The sequence below is a fragment of the Macrobrachium nipponense genome, chromosome 7 (genome assembly GCF_015104395.2).
Source record: "Macrobrachium nipponense isolate FS-2020 chromosome 7, ASM1510439v2, whole genome shotgun sequence".
NCBI classification, from domain to species: Eukaryota; Metazoa; Arthropoda; class Malacostraca; order Decapoda; family Palaemonidae; genus Macrobrachium; species Macrobrachium nipponense.
In genome coordinates this window covers 44,701,245-44,727,426 of record NC_061109.1, presented here as the reverse complement: position 1 = coordinate 44,727,426, position 26,182 = coordinate 44,701,245, and the positions used below count along the sequence as shown (strand labels likewise).

At 46.7% G+C, this 26,182-nt stretch overlaps 1 protein-coding gene across 1 annotated transcript in view; it reads left to right on the top strand.

The window, feature by feature from the left end:
* LOC135217105 (serine/threonine-protein kinase Pink1, mitochondrial-like) overlaps window positions 1-24,203 on the top strand; it is a 73,994-nt gene extending 49,791 nt beyond the window's left edge. The window contains exons 10-11 of the mRNA XM_064252798.1: window positions 3,623-3,724; window positions 22,988-24,203. Coding sequence (XP_064108868.1) covers window positions 3,623-3,724; window positions 22,988-23,200 — 315 coding nt within the window. The 3' untranslated portion in view covers window positions 23,201-24,203. The remainder of the gene's footprint in view (window positions 1-3,622; window positions 3,725-22,987) is intronic.
* Window positions 24,204-26,182: the final 1,979 nt, after the last annotated feature.

Sequence of the window (26,182 nt, the reverse complement as noted above, 5' to 3'; positions counted from 1 at the left end):
GTGATAGGGACCGAATGGTCCCTACACCCAGACGTGGCGGAAAGGCTCTTCAACCTGTGGGGGCGTCCAGTCGTAGATCTGTTCGCCACCTGGCACAACAGGAAACTTCAGGTTTTCTACTCGGCCATGCTGGACCCATGGGCAGCTGCAACACCCGTGGGACAACCTCTTCGTCTTCGACTTTCCCCCGTTCTGTCTGATTCGCAAGGTGATCAGCAGAGCGCTGGTCACCCTGAATCTCCGGATGATCCTGGTGGCTCCCGAATGGCCTCATGCCATTTGGTATCTGGACCTGCTGGCTCTGTTCGCGAAAGCAAAGAGAGAGATTCCCCCTTGGCACAACCTCCTCTGCCAGCCACATATAGAACGGTACCACCAGTCAGCCCAGTCCCTTCGTCCTCACGGCTGGCTGTTATCCACCATCTCTTGCGAGCGAGAGGCTTTTCTCGCCGAGCAGCAACAGAGATGGCTGGATACATCAGACAGTCCTCTGCAGCTGTGTACCAGGGAAAGTGGGCTGTCTTTCTGTGGTTGGTGTCGTAGACGGGCTCTATCTCCTCTCAGAGCCACTCTTCAGCAGGTAGCGGATTTCCTTGTTTTTTTTCGCCGAGAGAAGCTCCTCTCTGTCCCCACAGTCAAAGGATACAGGGCCGCCTTGGCCCTAGTCCTGAAACAGAAGGGAGTGGATATCTCGAACTCGTTTGAGATCTCCTTTCTGATGAGGAGCTTCGAGAGGTCTTGCCCACCCAGGGAACTCAGGCCCCCGGGGTGGGATGTGACTCTCGTCCTTAGGAGTCTTGACTCCAAGTCCCTTCAAGCCACTCCGAGAGTCTTCAGATAGGGAACTGACCCTCAAGACCCTCTTCTTGCTGGCCCTGGCATTGGCGAAGAGAGTAGGGGAACTTCATGGTCTATCCTTCAACGTCAAGCATTCGAGGGGATGGGGTTCTGTGACGCTCGATTTCGTCCCGAATTTCGTAGCGAAGACTCAGAATCCTTCGGTCCCTAACGACCGGTTCGAGTCATTCACAATCCCCTCCCTAAAGGACTTCGCCGACAACGATGTGGATGAGATGCTGCTTTGTCCTGTGAGGGCGCTACGGCGCTATCTGAAGAGAACTCGGCACCTCAGGCCTGAGTGTCAACGCCTCTTTGTTAGCACCGGGGTGACCAAGAAAGAAGTATCCAAGAACACTTTTTCTTTCTGGTTGCATGAGGTGATCAGGAGGGCGTACGAAGCTGATGGTAGCGATGACATCCATACCCTTCGTCCGAGAGCCCACAAAGTCAGAGGTATTGGTCCTTCCCTTGCATTCCGCAAGAACTTCTCCGTGGCGCAGGTCCTGAAGGCGGGGGTGTGGGCCAACCAGACCACCTTCACCTCCTTCTACCTGCAGGATATTGCCCACAGGTCCTTGGACACTTTTTCCTTGGGACCCGTGGTGGCTGCTCAACAGGTTGTGTAGCTTACCCAGCACCCGAGCGGACAGAACAGCATCACATCCTTGTGTGACTGCATGAATGGGTGAGTGAAAGAGAGTGTGACTGGCTTCTCTTCCTCATCATTTTCTCCCCCTCTACCTGTGGGCAGAGGGACGAGGTCGTCACCACGCTGGAACAGGAGGCCAATGCAGGTAAGCTACCCGACCGAGTTCCATCCTATCCCTTTCATTAGGGATAGGAGCATTTATCCACCACTCCCCCCAACAAAGGGGGGGGGGGGGGGGGGAGTGGAAGCCAACAAGAGACAAACCCATGACTTCATATTGGCTTTTGCAATAGGAACAAGTTCTTGCTTGCTAGTTTTAAGAGGTACGCTAGCCTCCCTCTTATAACTTGGGTCCAGAGGTCTGACCATTGATCCTGCGGTGCATACCCCAATCATTGAGCAGAGGCTAGGATCCCTCCCTCTGCTCTTACGACCAGGGAGGGAACCAAGGTTGGACAAAAACCAGTCTGTTCATTGACTCAGATTCCAACCACCAAGAAGTGAGTCCTCCTATTGTTAAAGGACCGATGGTTTGTATTACGTATCGGAACAAATAACAATTTGTCGAAAATTGTATTTTTCCTAACTATACAAACATGAGGTCCTTTACACATAGTCCCACCTCATGCCACCCCTCACTCTGTTTTTTCCTGGGCCTAAAGCAAAGTGATTCTTCACCTCCCAGTCGTGCGGTGCGCTGACTTTCGGACAAGCAGTTAACTACCGAACTCCCTTGTTCGAAGCTTACGACTGGTTCCAGCTGCTGTAAGTTACATTCCTATTGTTAAACGACCTCAGGTTTGTATAGTTAGGAAAAATACAATTTTTGACAAATTGTTATTTTAACTGCACTTATACATCTAGAACCTGGGAATAGTGCCCATGTCTGGAGATTCTTCCATTGCAAATCTTTAAGCACAGAAGTACATTATGTACTACTTTTGTATCTGCCTGTGCCAGCATACCATCTTATTCCTGGTGATAAACTTTTGTCAGGGACATAGGTTTACCTGCTTCGTCTTCCCTCATGATAGTGATTCAGGCATTGTTATGATGAATGGGTTTATGGTAAACTACGTCGTGACAATAAACTAAGTTTTTAGACAAACCATGCCAATATAAACTTTCATGCCTTTTTCCCCTCCCCCACTCACTAAGATGAAGAGTGACAGTAAAATAATGCATTAAATAGGTACATCATGTAATAGATTTTTTTTATCATTATTAAGCAATTTAACCATACCACTAAGTCAAAATACTTCTTACACATAAAAGGTTGGCACATGGGTGTAATGACAGAATATAATACAATATAATAAATTAATTTACAGTTGTTTAAAAAATTATTGGATAAATTGAAAATTATACATATTCTGAAAAAATTTCCATAAATAATAACTTTATTTCTAAAATATGACCTTCACTATTGGCTGAAATTTGGACATTCTCTCAAGATACCTTTTAAGAGTTGATGTGGACTTTCGAGGGTAACAGAATCGTTGTTAGGCAGAGTGATTGTTAATAAATAGTATATCTTTTTAATCAAAGATTTTTCTTTGTAGATGAATCAGTTGCTTTACTTCTATTTGTCATCATTATGTAATATCACTAAGTCACAATGAAGGTGGTTCACTACTTTCAACTTGGATACAAGAGTTGGGGGAATTTTATGGAATTTTACCTAGACTTTTCAGAGTTGTACATAAGGCTGATGAACTGTATAATTGACATCCATAGCCTAGAATAGATATAACCTTTGCTTTGTATAACAGTGCCAAGATTGGTTTTTCAACTCCCCAATTCGTGAGATAATTTCTTAATTGAATTTAAATGCATTTTGCTTGTTTATAGGCTAAGTGGGCTTTTCCATTTAGGTGTTCATCAAAGATTAAGCTTAAAAACATTGTTGATTGACTTATTGGTATATGATGATTTCTAATCCTTAATTACATTTTTATAGAACATAACTGCTATGGTTTTTTCTGCAGAGAACTGGAACCCTACTATTGAGTTGTTGATACATTCAGCATGGCTTATGTTTGACAATGTAGCATATGGCAAAATTGTACATGTAGATGTTATTTTCCTTTTACTGTCTAAAGAAAAGCTAACATCCCTCTTCTTTCTTTCTAGCGGCCAAGTGCAAATGTGGCTGCAACTTTATGTCAGCTGGTACTTTGGGCACCAAGCAAGTGGTTATGCAGACATGCTCTAACACTTCCTTCTCACTCTGAGGTAAGTATGGATGCATTGCTATTAAAGTACTAACCTCATATTTCATAATATACAGTATCTGGTACCATTCACAGTCAATTACTTTAAAGGTAACAAAAGTAGGCAAACCATGTGGTGCCTCTTCTTAGTTCTATGGCTGCCTGTCCAAAGTGCTAAGTAGATCCAATAGACAAAGAGATATGAAATTTGTACTAAAAGTCACTAGTTTTCCTTTTGGACCAAAGTTAGCTGGGCAACTAATGAGGTTCTGTAACTGGTACCATTCATAGTTAAGTACTTTGAAGGTAAAAAAAAGTAGGCAAGTGGTTCCTCCTCTTATTGTTCTACAGCTACTTGTCCAGAGTGCTGAAGTACATCCAGTAGACTAAGATATTTTTACTATTGTTTTCCCTTTGGGCTAAAGTTAGCTTGGCAACTAATGAGACTCCATCTCGGTAATGAAGCCCAACACTGACATAATGGTAATCAGTGTTGGATTACCTTTGGCATAATACTCTAAAAGCAAGGTTGCTGAAATGTCTAGTAGGTGGTTTAAAGTTATCAGGTTGCATGGAGATGAGATTCAGAGATGACATATTAGTTGCTTGACAACACTTTCTTAGATTAGCATTGGCAAAGATTATTAGATATTCACAGGTCAACAACTGGATAAGAGATAATAGTCAGTTTCATTGGATTCATGCGTTGCATTTGATGTGACAAACTGGCAATGTTCTATCTTCTGTTTTGTAATGTTGAACTAAGCCAAACTTGTGGCCCAACTTACTGTGCTTCTAGAATCAGTAACCAGTCCCTGGTCTGGGAGAGCATTAGAAATTTAAAGTCAGGCACTTGGATACTTTAAGCCATTCATTGTTTTGGTATGGAAAAAACTTTGACTTAATGATGTAAAGCAAGGTTTCTCTTTTATCAGGCAACTTTGATACTGGATGATTATAGGTTATAATTTCGTTTTACTCTAGACATCGGCCACAAACTAAAATGTCACATGCTATAACATTACTGCTTTCTGCTTTGGTCTTTAATACACTTGAGTACTGATTAATAGGTTATTCATTTTAGCCTTATTAATAGCTTTACCAAGTTTATATATTACATTCTTGGGCAGTTTAATGAGGCCATGAATTCAGTGTCTTGACTCCTAAGGTTTTTCCTAAGGACTTTTCTTCATTTAGATGTGAAAATCATAGATTTAAGAGTATGTACTAGTTTAGTGTTTTGTAAGAGACATAAGGTTTTTAATTTCTTAGTAATTGTTTCACCCAAAGTCAGTTATCTAGTAATTCTTGAGAGTGAATAGCAGTCTTACAGGCTTTGTCACTTGCTCTTATGCATTACTCTTCTTGAATTTCACTTTCATACTTGTAAATGTGTAATTGGTACTAATCATCAAATTTCCATCACTGTAATACTCTGTTGGTAAAGACATAATTAGCACTTTTATCATAATTTTTCCATCACTGTTCTTTAATCATCGAATTTCCATCATTGTAATACTCTGATGGTAAAGACATAATTAGCACTTTAATCATAGGATTTCCATCAGTGCAGTTCTCTTTGCTTTTAAGGTTAAAGATCATCTGTCATTTATTAGCACTTTGACAACAATCAGTACTTTTATGCTATGTATTTCTTGTAATAAAGTTCCACTGACTAGCAAAATGGTGGTGCTGTATCTTAGAATAGAATCATATTTATTAGCAGATTCATTTGGAAATTGTATCCTCTTCAAGTTTAAGGTGAAAGAGGATGTCTGGTAAAATACTTTTACAGTTATCAGTTTTGGGATCGTAGTTGTCAATTTGTGTCATGTTACGTGAGGAATATGGCCTGTAGATAATCATAGGAAGTCCAGTGTATTGCCATTTTGTTAATGTACTTTGAGCTGTTTGTTATTATTAGGTTTGGTAGAACAGTTCCCTTGTAGAGATATCTTCTCTGCCTTTTTGCTGCTTGAAAATTCAGAGAATCTTCAGGGTTACTTTCCTTGTAAGGTACCCCATAAACAAATTCAGCTATTTGTGAAATATGACAATGTTTATTCAAGTAGGAATTATTTGTATTCTCTCCTCAGTATACTTTCCTTTTGTGTAAATAAAGATGGTTTTATTAGACTTTGCAAATTTAAATGAATGAAGGCTGAAAAATCCCTCAACCTTGGAGTTTTTTTTTTATGTACAGCAAGGAAATCAGTTTCCAAGATAGGTAACTCTCTTGGCTAAAGGCGAGTGAGGTTTTAGAGGTTAATGCTCAACCACAATTCATTCAAGTTTATATTGTTGGTAACTGGGCAGCATTTGTATAAATATACTGGTGTACTGAATTTCAACAATTTCAATGAAATGTGATGTAATCCGACAGTCTGAGCTTTACTTGTAAGATCCAGAATATTATTAATGTATTGCATAGCCATGCTCAGACAAGATGCAACATGATTCTTTTTGTAATGTCCAAAACTTCAGATGCAATGGAAAATGTTCGATTGCTAAGCAGTTAAAAAAAAAATAATAAAAAAAATGTTTGATTCCGTCATGTTGACAAGTATGTGAATTCTTTGCCAATAGTTTCCCTATAGATTAATGGATAGGATATCTGTTATCCCTGGTGTCATTCATAATTTTCTTGTACTGATCAAACCATGGTGTGACAAGGTTGGCAGTGCTGCCAAAGCCAACAAGCTCAATGCTACAAGAAATGGTTATCATAACTACCTCTACAGCATATTAACAATAGACCTAATAGGCTCAACAATCATAACAAAACTTTTGAAATAGAAATGTTTAGTACAAATAACTTTCTTTGGAATTTGGATTTAGGCTATGTTCAAACTGCCCATATGCTGCACTAATGTATAGGCCCAATAAAATATTTAAGACTTCTGAGATGCAATCTAGTTTACAAGGATTTATTTTGAAATACTACCTATGCTTCCAAGATGCCATCTAGTTTACAAGGATTTTTTTTTTGTAGGCTATCTGTTCTTTGAATAATAAATGATGAGTTTTTAAATCATATCCAAAAGGTAGTTATCAATTTAAAGTTGTATTCTTAACATCAAGTCTGATGCAACAATTTTTTTTTTAATCTAACGAAGAATTTTATTTTCTTGAAAGTCTTTCTACTTGATTTTAGATAACTTCATATGCTTTCCCACCACAAATTATTAGTACGTACTGTACAGAGATGTAAATGTTAAGAGTATGTAATGTGTTTTTGTAAATGTTAAGAGTATATACGTATGTTTTTAGCAGGTAAAGAAAAGCAACAAACTTATTTGTAAGAATAACCTTGGCATTTAGCAATTCTAAATGCAAAGGCAAATATTTGCTGGTGAACTATATTTTTTGAAGTAGTTAAAAAGTATAACAATTTAATCTTATATGAAAATACAGTGGAACCTCTACATACAAGTCCCTACATATGAAAAATTCAGGTTACGAAAGCAAAGACGAAGATATTTTTGCTTCTGTGTACGAAAATAATTCAGGTTTGAAAGGGTAAAGTCCGAGATTCGCCCGGCCCGCCGAGAACAATCTTAAATCTAGCGCGCCGCCAACTCAGTAGACTCCTGATGCTTGTCACCGCCGTAAGATCCTGCTCTCCTATTGGTCAGCATCTGTCTTATCATGCCTCTATGTAAAGGCGTTCCTTGACCATTTTTTGTGGCAGCGTTTTCGTAAACACCTGGAATTCGTTCGTTCACATATATTTCGTTTGTTAACGTAAATTCGTGTTAGTGATTTTGCTTTCATTGTACTGTAAGTTACTTTATCGTGTTATGTGTGAACTTAATTACTTACGTTATTAACTTTCGTTATTAGCCATGAGTCCCAAGAATGTTGCTGAAGCTCACGGAAAGAAGATGATGTTTTCTATGGAGATGAAGATGGCGATAATCAAGAAGCGTTAATGTTTTCTGCCATTTGTTAATTTGTTTTGTAAAGTTTAGTGTTAATGTTTTCTGCCATTTTTTAATGTGTTTCATAAAGTTAAGTGTTCATGTTTTCTGCCATTTGTCCTCCTCCTCTGTCGTCACTTTTGGACATCGCCTCACTCGAAAGGCAAGGTTCCACATTTTACTACATGCATATGTGAATGTACATACAGTATTTTGGTACACAAATACACTATTTACTGGTACAGTCATGGTTATGTTAGGTATTGAATGGTCCAATTATAACAATTTGTCCAAAATTGCATTTTTTCTAACTATACAAACCGGAGGTCCTTTTACAATAGGAAGGTAACTAGCGGCAGCTGGACGGTCGTAAGCTTCGAACAAGGAGTTCGGAAGTTAACTGCTTGTCCGACAGTGCGCGCGCCGCGCGACTGGGAGGTGAAGAATCACTTTTGCTTTAGGCCCAGGCAAAAAACGCAGAATGAGGGGTGGCATGAATGCAATTTGGACAAATTGTCATTTGTTCCGGTACGATATACAAACCTTTCGGTCCTTTTACAATAGGGAAGACTCACTTCTTGGTGGGAGGAATCCGAGTCTTTTGAGAACAGACTGGTGTTCGCCCAACCTTGGATTGCCTCCCTGGTCGTAAGAGCGAGGGAGGTACCCTAGCCTCTGCCCAATTGATCGGGGTATGTACCGCAGGATCAATGGTCAGACCTCTGGACCCAAGTAATAAGAGAGAGGCAAGCGTATCTCTTAAAACTAGCAAGCAAGAACTTGTTCCTGTCTCAAGAGGCTATTTCCCGGAATTGATCCTTCCCCTTTTTATTTTGTATGAAGTGAAATCGCAAGCGCAGTATTCTTTTCATTTTCATATATATTTGATTGCATCAATTCATTATGGATCAAGGTTTCCGTTCATAATCGGGAATGGATCCTTTTACCCTTGCGCTCGGTACGAGGGCGCAAATTGCGCTTCGATCCGAGCCCTTATTCATTGTGAAGTGAATCGTAATGCAAGATTCTTTTTCATTTTATTCCTTTTATTATTGATTGCATCAATATTTATTTGGTTCAAGTTCCGCTCAGTCAGGGAATTGATCCTTATGCCCTTGCATTCGGGCCGAGGGCACGATTGCTCTCGGGCTCTTATTTTTATTGTTGGGTACATGGGTGCTGTGCGGGGGTGGGGAACGAGAATCCCCCCGCTCAGCTCCCACAGATGGCCCTTCCCCTTAGGGGGGGGAGGTTATCGGGGTTCTTCTCCTCGCCCGATCCGTCGAGCGCGGGGGAGGGCTCTCGGTGCCCGATGTACAATTGTATTCGGGGTCTTCCACTCGTTCGGTGTGGGGCTCACCCCCCCGCGCGAGGGGACTTCCCCCCCACTAATCACTACTACTGTTATTTCCGCAGGTGCTACTGCCACGAGGGTGGACCTTGGTGAGGTATGGGCGTCCTTCCATTTGCAGGGCGTGCTAGTGTCCAGGGGCTGCGGTTCTATGTCTGGGCCTACTGCGGTCACCCATGGAGTGGTGACCACGCTCCAGGTGACGACGTCCCTCCTCACCTGGTGTATTCGCCTCACATGGTAACAGTCTTGCCTACAGCCGCTGTGAAGTGCCGTTCGCCGTACCGAGAGGGGGCGTGCCGCCGCCGCTCGTGGTTGCTGCGCTGCCGCGACCACACTTCCGCTGCCCTAGAGCTCGCCCCTGGACCTGCCGCCGGTACCATGATGTTGCTGGCTGCTGCTCCACTTCCTGTGTTTCCGGTGCTGCCTGCCGTACCTGCCGATTCTGGGCTGACTGTCCATTGGCTAGTTGCTGAGCTGGCTAACTGTCCCTGCTCCGCTTGCTGCGGCATACGTCCCTACCGATTGACTGTGTGGCTGGCTGGCCTGCTGTTACCTGAGATGCCCATACCTGCTGACGTCGTCCCTGTTCGTGGTGGTACTACCCCAGACTTTGGTCTGTCTGTACAGGTGCGTCCGGGCCCTGTGGCTTCGGCTACAGCAGCCCCGGCTCCGCCCTGGATAGCAGATCTTACGTCTGTCCTGAGGAAGCTGACGAAGAAGAGGAGGAAGGTGTCGTCGTCGTCGTCTTCATCTTCTTCATCGTCGTCGGCTGCCGCCTCTTCCCCTTCGACTTCTAAGGCTTCACAGCCGAGGAAGAAGAAGGTTGCCTCCTCCCTCCTAAGAAGTCTCCCTCGGGAGCTTCTCGGGACCCGTCTCACCTCGGTGGGACGGGAGGGTTCCTTCCGCTGGTCCTCCTGCTCCTTCGGGAGCGGGGCCTGTCTCTTCTTCCGCAAGGAAGAAGACTACGGGGACCAGAGGGGTACCGGCTAACACCGGTACTTCCTCGCCTGGTGTCAGTGGTTCTGCCACTGCATCAGGGTCCGTCTCGGCCTCTCGTTCACGGGAGGTACCGAGTGTACGGTCGCCTACCAGCGACCGTGCAGCCAGGAACCAGACCTCTGAGCCCGCTCAGCGTCAGGTTCACGGCACGGGGCGGAAGACTGGTGACAGCCGCTCACGCGACTCTCACCAGACCAGCTCTCACTCTCGCGGCGACCAGCTGGCTACCCGGGGACGTGACGGTCCACGACCGGCCACGGACTGAGGCTGGGAAGAGGTCCCCCCGTTCGCCGGTGCCAGCCACGGCTGGAACCAGCGACGTGACGTGCCGTGAGGACAAGCACCGGTCTCACTGTGACAGTGGAGCCTGCAGGTCGCCTGACTGTCGCTCTCACAGAGAGCGATCGGGTACGGCAACCAGCACCAGCTCTTCTGACTCGGGATCGGGGCCGCTGTGCTCAGTCCAGCCGTTCTCCACAGCGAGACGGTTCGACCAGGCCTGCAGCTCGATCGCCACCGCGGGTTGACGATCGCCTGCAGCCCTCCAAGCCTGCTGGTTCTGCCAGCGAGCGAGGAGGGAGCGTCAGGTCTACCTCTCCCGTACCTTCAACCACCTCGGGTTACACCGGAAGGAGCGAGGTATTGAGGAGTGATCGTGAGGGGTGCGCCCCTCATGATCCCCCCCTTCTTAGGAGGAAGGTTCTCGGAATATGCTCTTGTTCGAAGGGCTTAACGGTCTCCTACTCTGCAAGATGCTGTGACTTTTTGAGATCCAGAGGAACTTTGCCGAGGTTATGGCGCTGATTCGTCAGCACAACGACCTCGGGGAAGGATCGTCGCTCCCACCAGCAGAGCCACGTCTCGGCTCGAGTCGTTTTGGGGCCCGAGAGGGAACCCAAATCGACGGTGGGTCTGCTGCGATCGGAGCTTGCCGACTGTGTTGAACCAGGTAGTCTCTCGTCTCCGGACAAGAAGGCTCTCTCAGTTTCTGGCCGGTTGAACAAGCTACTTCACCTCCTCTACTGCGACAGAGGCGTTTCTATGTGTCTTCGGACACCGTAATTGAAACTACCCCTTCGGTCCTCCTGAGAGGTTTCGACCTCGACGAGGACTGGAATGAGTCGGAGGACGGTATCGGCTCTCTCCTGTCAGGTGTCGATCAGCCCCACCCAGACGACGTTCACAGTGGGGGGGGCGGCAGACTCTTACCTACAGTATGAAGTTCGTAACCCTCCTCGGGAAAATGTTTTCTCCTGACGATACGTTTTTCCCAGGCTCTGAGAGGCCATCGCCGTAAGGCGATGGCTGCTCCTTTTCTTCTCCAACTGCTAGTTCCGCTGGGAAGGCGAGCCAGTATCCAATTCCTCCCCCATTCCCTCTCTCCTTACGGCTACGAGGGAAAGGGGAGGGATCCTACAGAGATTTCTCTGTAAGATCCCACGTTAGGGGCTGCGCTACCGGGGGGACCTTCGGGTCCTACCTGACGTAAGCCCCGGTCGTTGAGGAGGGATCCTGCCCCTTTCTCGATTTCTACGGGAAGCGAAGAGGCAACCACCAGCCGATATGGTTTGACGAATTCGGTGGGGGGTTTCGCAGTGCTTAGAATTCTACGGAATTTCTAGCGCACTCAGAGTGTTCGAGTTTTTTACAATCTCCAAACACTTAGGCGAGACCACGGTCCAAAGTGAGCGAGAATCCCGATAATAGTTACAAAACGATAATCGGGAACCTCGGCTTAATTGCTTCGAATTCCCTTGTAATTTCTAGCATTTGGAAGAAGACTGGCTGCCCTGAAAGAAGAGTAATCTCACAAGTAGGCCGATTAACCTGGAATAGAGAAGAACGGATGGGAACTTCCAGTTTGGCTTGAACTATCGTCTTCGGTATTCTGTTCACCATTGAAGCTTTCCTTTGGGAAAGACTTCTCCTTCACTCTCTTGACTAGAGAACGAAGGCGGTCGATCTCCAATCCTTATTCTCATTCCTCGAGAGGAAAAGAATTTAGGATGGAGGTCGTGGTACAGAACCTACAAATATACTACGTATATTACCCTCGAGACATGATTCTTTTAACAGTTGAATTGTCCGGGGGGTAGGCGCATACCGTAGTTAACTCTACGGTTTGTGACCGAGACGAATTGTATCGTTAATTGAACTGCAACTCGGGGTTGCCTGCAACCTCCCAGCAGTTATCAGTTTCGATTTTAGATACTTGGTATTGTCATGACAACACCAAATCAGCTTTTGTTTAACCGTTACCGAAATCCGTTTCGTTTAAATATAATTGCTCGAGCGATTCTTTATGCTCGATGGTTCTAGCCCGAACGCATTCCTTCGTGGAATAATGGATTACCTGGCAACTCAGGATGACGAGTCACCGAGAGCTACTGCGTATTGGGAACTGCCCGATAGCCAGCCTCAGTATCAGCTAGGTCTCCGAGATGCACGGTCGGTTACGTCTCTCTCTCCCCTGGTTTGATTGACTACCGAACCGTATCTCTGCCCAACAATCATGGACTTAGGTCCTCTGATTAACGGGGATTCTCGCAATAATGAAGGACCATCTACTGCTGTGACGCTCGATTTCATCGCCTTCGACATTGCGAGAATTTTCAACAGATATCTCTTGGACTCTTTCATCTTTCTGTTTACCGCACGGTAACAGAAGTCTGTACTAGTCTCCCGCTGCATCACCCCGATAATGCGAATGATTTTTGCAGACATCTGAGTTGTCTTCAAAATATCTCGTATTCGTAGGTGTGCAATTATTCATTGCTCGCCCCAAAATTAACAGATGTGTCAGAAGACATCGCCTACTCTCCGACCTGACAGCTCTACTTCCAAATGTTCAGCCCATGAGAAGCAGTTCTTCAGGCAGTATTTCCCTGTGTCTTCATTACTGAAAAGCGCTCCGCTTTTATTGCAACTACGATCCTCACCGGACAGCAATGATAGCGGTTAGCGTTCTCAGTCTTTGTAGCACAGGTTCAGAATCTTGAGAATCCTTCTCTCGGTTCAGCTGTGAAGACGTAGGTGCTTTTTCTGTACACCTTCGTCTTCAACGACACATAGTGTTGTTTCTCCTTAGCTGAGAATCAACTATACTATGAGATATCTTGCCATCAGGACCTCGGTCTCTAGAAGGCAATTGACTTTCGCCTGTTGGGCACATGCCTTAAGAGAATCATCACCTCGCCTTCTGGCATCGGTGACGAACAAATTATTTGTTTAGTCTCTTGGCATAACCCTTTTAAGGCGAAGGTCACGTGACTTGCTCGGTGCTTGGACAACTTGCCTCCTACCGACGCAGTCAGTCGCAGCTGTCAGAGCGCCCAAGTCAGTTACGAACTTCGCTGTGGACTTAGTTCGGTTGTTCCATAACAGTCTTTTCTTCGTCCTAACGGCTTGTCACAGTACCCATACCATCGACACCCACCATTGAGTGTCGGTGTCCTATCCACTACCGAGAAGAACTTCACTGCATGGGGATAGGAGAATGTGAGACACTTCGCTGCAGACGGATAGACCAGTATGGGTACAGGACATCACCGAAGTCGAGAAGAGGGATAGGTCATGCGACCATTCCCCTTCTTTTCCTCTGAGGTAATGCATGACTTTTCCTGCGAAGTCAAGCATCCAGGGGATGGGGATTCGTGACGCTCGATTTCGTACCGACTTCGTAGCGAAGACTCAGAACCCTTCGGTTCCTGACGATCGGTTAGAGTCCTTCACAATCCCCTCCCTAATGGACTTCACCGCCTTCGATGCGAAGGAGATGCTGCTTTGTCCTGTGAAAGCGCGACCGCGCTTTCTGAAGATACTCGACATCCCAGGCTGAGTGTTGAAGACTCTTCGTCAGCACCAAGATGACCTAGAAGTACACTCCCTCGAGTTACACAAGAACTTCTCCGTGGCGCAGGTACTGAAGGCAGGGGTCTGGTACAACCAGACCACTGGCACCTCCTTCTACCTTTTGGATATTGCCCACAGGTCCTTGGATCGTTTTCCTTGGGACCCGTGGTGGCTGCTCAACACGTTGTGTAGCTAACCCAGACCCTAGCAGGCTGAACAGCATCGAGTCCTGGTGTGACTGTAAGAATAGATAAGTGAATGAGAGAGTGACTGGCCTCTCTTCCTATCTTTTTCTCCCCCTCTACCTGTGGGTAGAGGGATACGGTCATCACCTTGCTGGATAAGGACGAGATGCTGGTGAGCTACTCGACAGAGCCCCATCCTATCCCTTTCACTAGGGATGGGAGCAAATATCCACCACTTCCTCCTACAAGGGGGGGGGAAGTGGATGCCAACAAGAGACAAACCATAATTTTATGTTGCCCCTTGCAAATAGGAACTTGTTCTTGTTTGCTGGTACGAAGAGATACGCTTGCGTCTCTCTTAGTACTTGGTCCAGAGGTCTGACCATTGATCCTGCGGTGCACACCCCGATCAATCGGACAGAGGCTTGGATCCCTCCCTCGCTCTTACGACCAGGGAGGCATTCCAAGGTTGGGCGAACACCAGTCTGTTCACAAAAGACTCAGATTCCTCCCACCAAGAAGTGAGTCTTCCTATTGTAAAAGGACCGAAGGTTTGTATGCCGTGTCGGAACAAATGACAATTTGTCCAAAATTGCATTTTTCCTAACTATACAAACCTGAGGTCCTTTTACACATGGTCCCACCTCATGCCACTCCTCACTCTGCAGTTTTTGCTTGGGCCAAAAGCAAAAGTGATTTGTTTACCTCCCAGTCGCGCGCGCGCGCCTGTCGGACAAGCAGTTAACTACCGAACCCCTTGTTCGAAAGCTTACGACCTATCCAGCTGCCGCTAGTACCTTCCTATTGTAAAAGGACCTCAGGTTTGTATAGTTAGGAAAAATGCAATTTTGGACAAATTGTCATTTGTTCCGACACGGCATACAAACCTTCGGTCCTTTTACAATAGGAAGACTCACTTCTTGGTGGGAGGAATCTGAGTCTTTTGTGAACAGACTGGTGTTCGCCCAACCTTGGAATGCCTCCCTGGTCGTAAGAGCGAGGGAGGGATCCAAGCCTCTGTCCGATTGATCGGGGTGTGCACCGCAGGATCAATGGTCAGACCTCTGGACCAAGTACTAAGAGAGACGCAAGCGTATCTCTTCGTACCAGCAAACAAGAACAAGTTCCTATTTGCAAGGGGCAACATAAAATTATGGTTTGTCTCTTGTTGGCATCCACTTCCCCCCCCCTTGTAGGAGGAAGTGGTGGATATTTGCTCCCATCCCTAGTGAAAGGGATAGGATGGGGCTCTGTCGAGTAGCTCACCAGCATCTCGTCCTTATCCAGCAAGGTGATGACCGTATCCCTCTACCCACAGGTAGAGGGGGAGAAAAAGATAGGAAGAGAGGCCAGTCACTCTCTCATTCACTTATCTATTCTTACAGTCACACCAGGACTCGATGCTGTTCAGCCTGCTAGGGTCTGGGTTAGCTACACAACGTGTTGAGCAGCCACCACGGGTCCCAAGGAAAAAGTATCCAAGGACCTGTGGGCAATATCCCGAAGGTAGAAGGAGGTGAAGGTGGTCTGGTTGGCCCAGACCCCTGCCTTCAGTACCTGTGCCACGGAGAAGTTCTTGCGGAACGCGAAAGAATGACCAATATCTCTGACTTCGTGGGCTCTCGGACGAAGGGTACGGATGTTGTCGCTACCATCAGCTTCGTACGCCCTCCTGATCACCTCACGCAGCCAGCAAGAAAGAGTGTTCCTGTAACTTCTTCTTGGTCATCCCGGTGCTAATGAAGATGTGTCAACACTCAGGCCTGGGGTGTCAAGTTTCTTCAGATAGCGCCGTTGCGCCCTCACAGGACAAAGCAGCATCTCCTTCGCATCGAAGGCAGTGAAGTCCATTAGGGAGGGGATTGTGAAGAACTCTAACCGATTGGCAGGGACCGAAGGATTCTGAGTCTTTGCTACGAAGTTTGGTATGAAAATCGAGCATCACAGATCCTCATCCCTTGGATGCTTGACTTCACAGGAAAAGCCATGCCGTTCCCTCTTCGGTGATGTCCAGTAACCATACTGGTCTATCCATCTGCAGCAAAGTGCCTTGCATTCTCGTATCCCATTGCAGTGAAGTCTCTGGCAGTCTCGTATCCCCCTGCGGTGAAGTCTCTCCATCTTCATAGTGGATAGGACACCGACACCCCATGGTGGGTGTCGATGGTATGGGTACTGGGACAGGCTAGTAGGACGAAGCAATGATCGATCTGGAACAACCGAACTAAGTCCACAGCGTAGCTCGTAACCGACTCAGGCGCTCTGACAGCTGCCGACTGACTGCGTTCGGTAGTGTGAGGCAAGTTGTCCAAGCATCTGAGCAAGTCACGTGACCTTCGCCTTTAAAGGGTTATGCCGAGAAACCATACAAATCGTCTATTTGTTTGCCATCGATGCCGGACGGCGAGGTGATGATTCTCTTAAGGCATGTGCCCAACAGGCGAGTGTCAATTGCCTTCTAGAGACCGAGGTCCCTGATGGCAAGACAGAATTCTCATTGTAGTTGAATCTCAGCTAAGGAGAAACAACACTGTGCCATTGAAGACGAAGGTGGAAGGTGAATGCCACCTATGTCTTCACAGCCGAATCGAGAGAATTCTCAAGATTCTGAACCTGTGCTTACAAAGGACTGAAAATGCTAAACCGCTATTTCATTGCTGTTCGGTGAGGAGTCGTAGTTGCAATGAAAGCGGGGCGCTTTTCAGTAATGAAAACACAGGGAATACGATATATTTTTTAGAAGACAAACTCAGATGTCTGAAGAAATCATTCCACATTATCGCAGGGGTGCGATGCAGTGGGAGACTAGGCTACAGACTTCTGTTACCATGCGGTAAACAGAAAGATGATAAAGTCCAAGAGATATCTCTGTTTGAAAATTCTCGCAATGCTCCAAGGCGATGCAGTAGAGATGGTCATTCATGTATGCGAGAATCCCCTTCAATCAGAGACCTAAGTCTGAGATTGTCGGGCAGAGGTACGGTTCGGTAGTCAATCATTGTAGGGGAGAGAGACATAACCCGACCGTGCATCTCGGAGAGCCAGCTGGTACTGGGCTGCGTCGGCAGTCCAATACACAGTTAGCTCTTGGTCACTCATCATCTTGAGTTGCCAGGTAATCCATTCCAAGAAGGAATGCGTTCGGCTAGAACCATCGAGCGTAAAAAAAATACAATCGAGCAATTGTATTTAAACGAAATGGATTTCTGTAAATACAAAAGCTGAGGTGGTGTTGTCGTAACAATACCATAAGTATCTCAAAATCGAAACTGGTAACTCCTGGGAGGTTGCAGGCAGTCCCGAGTTGTAGTTCAATTAAGATACTATTCGTCTCGGTCACAATCCGTAGAGTTAACTACGGTATGTGCTTACACCCCGGACAATTCAACTGATTGACAGAATCATGTCGCGAGGGTAATATACGTAGTATATTTGTAGGTTCCTGTACAAAGACCTCCATCCTAAATTCTTTTCCATTCGAGGAATGAGAATAAGGATTGGAAGCAGACACCATTCATTCTCTAATCAAGAGAATGAAGGAGAAGTCTTCCTCGAAGGAAAGCTTCAATGGTGATAACAGAATACCGAAGACGATAGGTCAAGCCAAACTGGATGTTCCTGTCCGTTCTTCTCTATCCCAGAGTTGGTCGTCACCCACTGTGAGATATTCTTCCTTCAGCAGCTGTGCTTCTTCCAAATGCTAGAAATTCCAGGAATTCGAGCATTTGGCGAGATTCCCGATTATCGTCGTAACAATTATCGGGGATTCTCGTCTAGCCCACTCTGGACCGTGGTTTCGCCCAAGTGTCTGCAGATCGTAAAAAACCCGAACACTGAGAGTGCTAGAAATTCTGCAGAATTCTAAGCGCTCGGCGAAACCCCCACCGAATTCGGCAGACGATCATCGGTTGGTGGTCTTCCTGATTCCCATAGAAATCGAGGATGGGGCAGGATCCTTCCTCAACGACGGGGACTTACGTCCAGTAGGATCCCCCCAAGGTCCCCCCCCCCCCCCCCCCCCCAGGAATGCAGTCCCCAACGTGGAATCCTACAGAGAACTCTCTGCAGGATCCCTCCCCTTTCCCTCGTAGCCGTAAGGAGAGAGGGAATGGGGGAGGAATTGGATACTCGCTTGCCTTCCCAGCGGAACTAGCAGTTGGAGAAGCGAGTACGAGCAGCCATCACCTTGCGGCGATGGCCTCTCAGAGTCTGGGATAATGTATGTCAGGAGAAAACATTTTCCCGAGGAGGGTTACGAACTCGTACTGTAGGTTAAGCGTCTGCTGCCACCGTGAACGTTGTTTGGGTGGGGCTGATCGAGCACCTGACAGGAGAGAGCTGATACCGTCCTCCGACACGTCGAGTCTAGGAAGTGGCATTCGTCCTTGCCAGCCCCCAACCCTCACGGTCACTCCTGTTAGCCTCGTTCCTTCCGGTGTCTAAGGAGGTTGAAGGGACAGGTGAGGGAGACCTGATGCTCCTACCCTTCCTACTAGCATGCTAGTAGGCTGGGAGGACTGCAGGCGATCGCCAACCGACGGTGGCGATCGAGCTGCAGGTCTGGACCAGTGGTTTCTTGGAGAAAAGCTGGATCAAGGAACGGAGCGTTGGTCTTATGTCGAGTTGCTGGTCTGGCCCAGCAGCTGGCGATATTCCCCGAGGTCGTTGTGCTGACGAATCAGCACAATGACCTCAGCAAAATTCCTCTGGATCTTGGGAATGCCCGCATCTTGAGGAGTAGGACCATCAAGCCCCTCCAGCAAGAGCGATTCCTGAGACCCTCCTCCTTCAGAGAAAGGAACAGCGGCAGACCCCTCCCAGTCTCCTCCTGCCACTTGCGCATACGACCTGGTTGATCTGAGGACCGTGCCTGGCACGTAGGGAGTCGTGGGGGGGCGCGCCCCTCACAATCACTCCTTGTTATCTCGCCCTTCCTGGTGTAACCCGAGGAAGTTGGAGGAACAGGAGAGGAAGACCGGACGCTCTCCCCTCGCTCGCCGACAGAACCCTGCAGGCGATCGCCACCATCTGCAGGCCTGGTCGTGCCACTCCCCTGGGGCGAGCGGCTGGACCGAGAACAGCATCCCCGGTCCCGTGCGTCAGGGGAGCTGCTGCTGCTCCCCCCTATCCGTCCGGTCCCGGTGGGCGCGGCGGTCAGAAGACCTGCCCACCGGCGGTCAGAAGACCTGCAGAGACCACTGTCGTGATGGAACCAGTGCCTGTTCTCATGGCGCGTCGAACCGCTGGAACCAGCGATTGAGGGGACCTCTTACCAGCCTCCGCCCGTGGTCGGTCTAGGACCGTCACAGCAACCCTGGTAACCAGCTGGTCACTACGAGAGCGATCGCTGGTCTAGCGAGAGTCAACTGAGCGGCTCTCGACAGCCTTCCACTCCGTGCCATGATCCTGGCGCCGAGCGAGCTCTGGCATCTGGGTCTTGGCTGCATGGCCACCCGTGAGTTAGTTACCATACACTTGGTACCTCTCGCGGACAAAAGGCCGAGCCGGAACCTGGTGTAGTGGCAGAGCCTCTAGCACCAGGTGAGGAAGTACCGGTGTTAGCCGGTACCCCTCTGGTCCCCATCGTCTTCTTCCTTGCGGAAGGAGAGACGGGCCCTACTCCCGAAGGAGCAGGAGGACCAGCGGAAGGACCCCCGGCCCACCGGAGTGGGACGGGTCCTGAGAAGTTCCTGAAGGAGCCTTCTTAGGAGGGGAGGAGGCAGCCTTCTTCTTCTTCCTCGGCTTGGAAGCCTTGGGAGTCGAAGGGGAAGAGGCGGCAGCAGGCGACAAAGAAGACGACGACGACACCTTCCTCCTCCTCCTCTTCTTCTTCTTCGTCAGCTCCCTCAGGACAGACGTCAAGTCCTCCATCCAGGATGGAGCCGGGGCTGCTGTTGCCAAAGCAACAGGGCCCGGCTGCACCTGTCCGGAAGGACCAGTGTCTGGGGCAGCAACACCACGGGCTGGAACGACGTCGGCAGGTGCGGGAACAGCAGGAACAACAGCAGCGGCAGGTACGGCAGACAGGGCAGGTACTCCAGGAGACGGGGCAGCAGCCAGCGACATCCTGGGTACCGGCGGCAGGTCCAGGAGTGAGCTCTTCGGGCAACAGAAGACCGGGGCTAGTAGCATGAAGAACCCGGAGGGGGAGGCACGTCCCTCCTCGGCACAGAAGCGAACGGGCCCTGCACGGCGGCCGTAGGCGTTACTGACATCACATGAGGGGTTTAAACCAGGTGAGGAGGGGCGGCGTACCCTGAAGTCGAGATCGTGGTGGTCACTGCTCCATGGGTGACCGGCACAGGCCCTGCCAGTTGCTGGAGCAGCCACACCTGGCCAAGGTCGTCCCCCGCAGCAGGAGCCCTGAGGAAGCCATAGTTGGAAGTTGGAGGGGGGGGGGGGGGTGGGGGGGGGGGGGGGGCGGCAAGCCCCACCCCAAGCGAATGGAAGACCCCGAATACAAATGCATGTCAGGTAACGAGCGCCCTCCTCTACGCTCGACGGATCGGGCGAAGAAGAAGGACCTTAAAACCGCCCCCGAAGGGGCGGTTCCGAAGGGGAAGGTGCCATATGTGGGAGCTGAGCGGGGGGGGCAGGAAAGAAAGACAAGACAGTTACCTCATTACCAAGGGAGTCGCGGGAGAGCTTTCCGAGGACTCCTTGGCAGGCCTTCGTTTCTTCCCGCCCTCGTACAACACCCACTGCACCTCCGACCAAAGAAAATGTTATACGGCTCGGCCTGAGAGCATTCGCGCCCTCGGCACTGAGCGCAAAGGGCAGGAGGATCAATTCCCGGGAATGAGCGGAAACCTTGATCCATAATGATAATAATAAATGAAAATGAAAAAGAATACTGCACTTATAATTTTCACTTTCACACAAAAAATACAAGGCTCGGGCCGAGAGCATTCGCGCCCTCGGTACCGAGCGCAAAGGGAATGAAAATAAATGAAAATGAAAAAGAACACTGCACTTACGATTTTCACTTTCACACTTTCACCCAAAAAAATACAAGGCTCGGGCCGAGAGCATTCCCGCCCTCGGCACCGAGGGCAAATGAGGATCAATCTTTGGAAAGAGCGGAAGACCCCACACTTGTGGCCCTCCACCCCTGGGTACAGCTACAGTTGATTGGGGGGGGGGCGCGGGGATAGCTCCATGTCCGATGATCCATAAAATCAATGTAATAAAAGATGAAAAAGACAGTATGTACTTACAATTCACTTCAAACACTGACAAACCAAGTTGAAAATTTCACAACAAAAGCAAAGCATACGACAATGAAGCTGGCAGAGAGCGATGACGAACACGTCCTCCACACACACACGGCCAAAAGCAAAAGTGGTTCTTCACCTCCTAGTTGCGTGGTGCGCGCACTGTCGGACAAGCAGCTTACCACCGTTCAGCTGCCGCTAGTTACCTTCCTATTGTAAAAGGACTGAGAGGTTTGTATATCGTACTGGAACAATGTTGTATTTCATTGTTTATTGGGCAATTTAGCTTTATTATAAAATTTACTGTGGTGTGTTTGTAGGGCTTGGAACGAATTATCCAATTTACATGTAAAACGTAGTTCTAGATACGAAAAAATCAGGTTACGAAGGCCGCTTCAGAACGGATTAATTTCGTAACCTGAGGCACTTGTGTACAGTAGTGCCTCAGGTTACGAAATTAATCCGTTCCGAAGCAGCCTTCGTAACCTGATTTTTCGTATCTAGAATTACTTTTTATGTGTAAATTGGCTAATTCGTTCCAAGCCTTACAAACACACCATAGTAAATTTTATAATAAAGCTAAATTGCCCAATAAACAATGAAATACAACAATTTGGACCATTCAATACCTAACATAACCATGACTGTACCTGTAAATAAAGTGTATTTGTGTACAGAGTACACAAAATACTGTACGTACATGTACATAAGTATGTAGTAAAATGTGGAACCTTGCCTTTCGTGTGAGGCTATGTCCAAAAGTGACGACAGAGGAGGAGGACAATTGGCAGAAAACATGAACACTTAACTTTATGAAACACATTAAAAAATGGCAGAAAACATTAACACTTCTTGATTATCTCCATCTTCGTCTCCATAGAAAAAATCCTCTTCTTTCCGTGAGCTTCAGCAACATTCTTGGGACTCATGGCTAATAACGTAAGTTAATAACGTAGTAATTAAGTTCACACACAACACGATAAAGTAACTTACAGTACAACAGAAGCGAAATCACTAACACGAATTTACGTTAACAAACGAAATATATGTGAACGAACGAATTCCAGGTGATAACGAAAACGCTGCCGCAAAAAATGGTCATGGAACGGCTTTACATAGAGGCATGATAAGACAGATGCTGACCAATAGGAGAGGAGGATTTTACGGGGCGAATCTCGGACTTTTTTCGTATAACAAGTAGATAAAAATTTTCCCAATCGTTTCATTGTCTTTATGCACTGCAGACCTGTTCCAACTGGTTCATGTTGCTGCCACCCGAATGGTTATGTGACAAAGGCCACACAGACCCGTTGATATCCTTGGATGCTTTTTAGCTACAGTAATATTTTTGTATTATCATTTTTACAGCACTGAGTCTTAAAAATTTCAAGGTTGCCATTAAAGCCAATATCAAGGCTGCTGTTATTATTATTATCATTATTATTATAATAAAGGATTATTTTATCTAGACCTCTGAGCCTAATAAATGGTCTTCTCGGGCTGGTTTTTAAGGATTAATCCTGGAAAAAAAATTTTTTTTGTAAAATCTTGTTTTTGCATTGAAATGGAAGATAATTATGCATGTTTGGTTGCCAGTTAGTGAATATGAATGAAATCCTATGCAGTTATGTAACATCATTTAAGCGCATGGTTATACAGTATTGCATTTTTGTATACGTGCAAATAAAATACTGCTTCAGATTTGACAGCATGTAATATTTGTTTGCAAATTTAAAGTATATAATTTCTTACACTTTACAGATCATGCAGTGGCTACTGTGTCTTGCAACAAAGGTTCTTTGTGAAGCTCGGCTTTCTCATCCTCAGCACAAAGGAGGGAAAAAATGTACTGAAGTGAAAAGAGGTAATGACAGGCAAGGAGGACAATTGGAATATGAACTAGTATCAACGTTTCTGTCAAGAGTGCATTACATGGATATCATTCAGGCACTTAAATGGAATAGAGCATTTTGAGTGGCAAACCTGTAGAAAATGTTCTTTTCCTTCAGCTTATATAGGCTCCTATAATATTTTTTTCTTTCAGATTAATAGCAACTTAGTTTGACTGTGGATTAATAAGCACTAAATTGCAATTAAAGCATCTATGGAACTTTATCAAAACTGTAATTTGATATATTGTAATTGTTAATAGTATCCGATGTCGTCAGGTAAGCACAAAACTACAGTGTGCAGATATTGAAGTCTAATATCCTTAAAGGATTCTACTCAGATTGCTAAATTTTTCATTTCTATAGTTACCAGATGTAACCATGGTAATGTAAACCCATTACGATTATTTTCTTTCATTTATGTTCTGCTTTAAAATCTCAACCCTGTATTTGATTTATATTATATAGGTTTTGTTGCTTGTAAGGTTCTTCATGTAGACAAAGTTTCTTTACCATTTTATGGCAAAGCCTACTTTAGTGTAGATGAAGTAGTGCTCTTGGCTAAGCTAGCTTGTAAGCAGTGTAAGTAGAATGCTTGAGAGATTAACTAAAAAGTAATTAAATTGTAAAAGTGCCTTTCCCTTTAGATTGCTTCTTTTGTAAAAAAAAATATATATAAAATATCCAAAAACACTAATGTCAAACAGGTCAATGTGAAATTTATCAGCAATTGAAGACCAAGAATATATTTACAACACTGCAAAAAGCAAGCATCAGTTTTGCTTGTTTTATATAAAATATATAAATTTATATATATGAAAAGATGAAACTATAGTATATAGTACAGTAGTGTTAGTACTGAGATGCTTTCTTATGAAAGTTGCAATTGAAGCAAGGTGCAAAAGTTCTAACAGTGCAAGAATATATAGCATTGGAGACCTTTACAATGGAAAGTTGGAGCACGAAATTCTTAATCAGCAAATTGCACCTTTCAAACCCCTCCTGTGATGGATACTTTATGTACAATGTGATAAAATACTATATGTATATTTCGGTAGTAATAAACTGTCAATAAACTTTTATATTATGATAGTTTTTTCTATTCCCAAAAAATTTAACAATTTGTTGAAAATTTTATTTTTCCTAACTATACAAACAGGTCCTTTAACAATAGGAATGTAACTTGTGGCAGCTGGAACCGGTCGTAAGTTTCAAACAAGGGAGTTCGGTAGTTAACTGCTTGTCCGACAGTCAGCGCACCGCGCGACTGGGAAGTGAAGATTCACTTTGGTTTAGGCCCAGGAAAAACTGAGTGAGGGGTGGCATGAGGTGGGACTATGTGTAAAGGACCTCAGGTTTGTATAGTTAGGAAAAATACATTTGTTCCGATACGTAATACAAACCCTCGGTCCTTTAACAATAGGAGGTAACTAGCGGCAGCTGGGACGGTCGTAAGCTTCAAAAACGAACAAGGGGAGAACGGTAGTTAACTGCTTGTCCGATCGTGCGCGCGCGCGCGCACCCGAGAGGTGAAGAATCACTTTTGCTTTCGGCGCGGGTGTGAAGGACGTGTTCGTCATCGCTCTCTGCACCCGCTTCATCGTCGTATGCTTGTTTATATGTGTTTTCTACTAATGGTTTGGTTTGACTTGAAAATGAAACTGTAAGTACACTGTTTTCATTTTCATTACTTAATTATGAATCAACATGGAGCTATCGCCGTAGAGACGGCGATTTTCCGCTCTTTTTCATGAATTGAACCCTTGAATTATGTCTCGGTGCCGAGGGCGGGCGCACCTCGCGCCGAGTCATGTATTTTGGGCGAAAGTGTGTAATTGAAAGATGTAAGTACTCTTTTTCATTATATTTTTGCCCTGTGCGTTCGTTGCCGAGAGCTTGATTGCGCTCGGCAAGAGCCTCTTATTTTGTATGAATAGAATGCAATGAAAGTGGATTCGCAATGCAGTTTTCTTTTCATTTTCATTTATTAATTGCATCAAATTTAATTTTGGATCAATTTCCGCTCTTACCTGGGAATTAATCCTTACGATTTATTGCTGTGAAAGTGAAAATAGCAAGTGCAGTATTGTTCATTTTCATATATATTTATGATAGCATCATATTATTATGGATCAAGTTTCCGCTCTTACCGGGAATTGATTTTTCCCTCTTTAAGTTCTATTGAAGTGAATCGCAAGTGCAGTATTCTGTTCATTTTCATTTTCATATTACTTTTCACTGCTGTGCGGGGGTAGGGGAAGCGAAGGTCTGCCAGGAAGTCGTCGGAAAGCTCTCCCGCGACTCCCTTGGTATCCGATTCTTCGTCTTCTTTCCTGCCCCACCCCCCCCGCTCAGCTTCCTCGTATTTTGTTTTTGGGGTCTTCCTTCCGTTCGGGGTGGGGGCATGTCTCCCCCCCCCCCCGTGCGTGAGGGAACCCTCTTACTAATCTGTCTGTGCTACGCAGGTGCTACAGCCGTGGGAGACGACCTTGGACAGGTATGGACCACTGCGGCTGCAGGGCGTGCCTAGCATCCACGATCTGCTGCCAGAGTCTAGCGAGGTCTGGGGCGGTGACCTTGGAGTGGTCTCCACTACAACCTTCACGGCCGCTATGCTGCTTCCCCCCGCTGGGTCTACACTCCCCATGCGTGTCGGTGACGCCGTCTGCCGCTTCTAGGGCCGGTCGACGCCGTACCGAGGAGGGGTATGCCGCCGCCGCCTGTGTTTTCTTTCGTGTTGCCTGCCCCAGGACTTCCGCTGTTCCAGCAGCGTCGCCCTGGACCGGCCGCCAGTACCACGCTGGCTGCCGATGATTTTACGAGGCGATGGCTGGGCCTGCCGTACCTGTCGCTGATGTGGTTCCCGCTACTGGCTTGGCTGTCCCTTCTGTGTTACCGCTGCCGCTGTTCCTGCCGCCTCCTGAGCTGGTTGTGTTCCTGTCGCTCCTGGTTCCTGCGCCTGTCCATGCTGGTCCTGCCCAGGTGTGTCTTCCCCAGTCCCAGGTCCTTCCGGACAGGTGCAGTCGGGCCGTGTTGCTTCGGCAATAGGCCCGACTCCGGCCTGGAT